The sequence below is a fragment of the Charadrius vociferus genome, unplaced genomic scaffold (genome assembly GCF_000708025.1).
Source record: "Charadrius vociferus isolate BGI_N301 unplaced genomic scaffold, ASM70802v2 scaffold825, whole genome shotgun sequence".
NCBI classification, from domain to species: domain Eukaryota; kingdom Metazoa; phylum Chordata; class Aves; order Charadriiformes; family Charadriidae; genus Charadrius; species Charadrius vociferus.
In genome coordinates, this window is record NW_009648495.1 from 574,394 (window position 1) to 575,474 (window position 1,081).

Below are 1,081 nucleotides of genomic sequence, written 5' to 3' on the forward strand. Positions count from 1 at the left end.
TCGGGAGGCGGCGGGCGAAGGGCAGCGCCAGCCCCGGGTTCTCGGTGGGCTGTGGGGAGCCATGGCGTGGGGGTTGGGGTGCACCCCGGGGCGTAGGGGACACCCTGGAGTCCACCATGGGACACCCCCAAACCCGTCGCCAGCCCTTACCGAGGAGAGGTAATCCCGCGCCCAGCTGCGCTGGCAGCCCCAGTCCTTCCGCAGCCCCTCCAGCGCCTCCATGGCGGCCACCTTGGCCCGGATCTGCCCCATCTCCGAGGGGGGGATGTTCTTGACGATCTGCCGCGCTCGCCACCTGTGGTGGTGGGGGGACACAGTGCCATCACGTCACCGTCTCATGTCCACGTCTCTGTCCCGCATCCCCGTCCCACATTTCAGTCCCACATCCCTATTCCACGTACCCATCCCACATTCCAGTCCCACGTTGCCATCCTGTGTACCCATCCCACGTCCCCGTCCTGCATCCCTGTACCATGTCCACAACCCTGTCCCCATCCCACATCCCCACATCCCCATCCTGCATTCCCATTTCATGTCCCCATCCCCATCCCACGTCCCCGTCCCACATCTCCATCCCACATTCCAGTCCCATGTCCCCATCCCGTGTCCCCATCCCATGTCCATATCCTGCACCCACATCCCCAACCCACATCCCCGTCTGGTGATCCCATTCCACCTCCCCATCCTATGTCCCCATCCCACATCCACGTCCTTGTCCCACATCCCCGTCCCACATCCACATCCCATGTCCACATCCCCATCCCGTGTCCCCATCCCACATCCTCATCCCAAATCCCTGTCCCATATTCCCAACCCACATCCCTGTCTGATGTTCGCATTCCACGTCCCCGTTCCACATCGCCGTCCCGCATCCACATCCACGTCCTTGTCCCATGTCCCCATCCCTGTCCCACGTCCCCATCGCACACTCCCAAGCCGCATCCCCATCTCATATCCCCGTCCCACGTCCCCATCCCACGTCCCCATCCCAATCTGGGAGCGGAGCGAGATTCGGGACGGTACCTGCGGAAGAGGCGCTGGCTGGGGGCCCTGAAGAGGGCGCGCCACCCCCGGGGCGCCC

At 64.5% G+C, this 1,081-nt stretch overlaps 1 protein-coding gene across 1 annotated transcript in view; it reads right to left on the reverse strand.

Moving 5' to 3' along the window:
* LOC104287042 (unconventional myosin-Ig-like) overlaps positions 1-1,081 on the reverse strand; it is a 19,576-nt gene that overhangs the window by 2,564 nt on the left and 15,931 nt on the right. The window contains 2 exon segments of the mRNA XM_009885692.1: positions 151-295; positions 1,024-1,041. Of these exon segments, the coding sequence (XP_009883994.1) occupies positions 151-295; positions 1,024-1,041 (163 nt within the window).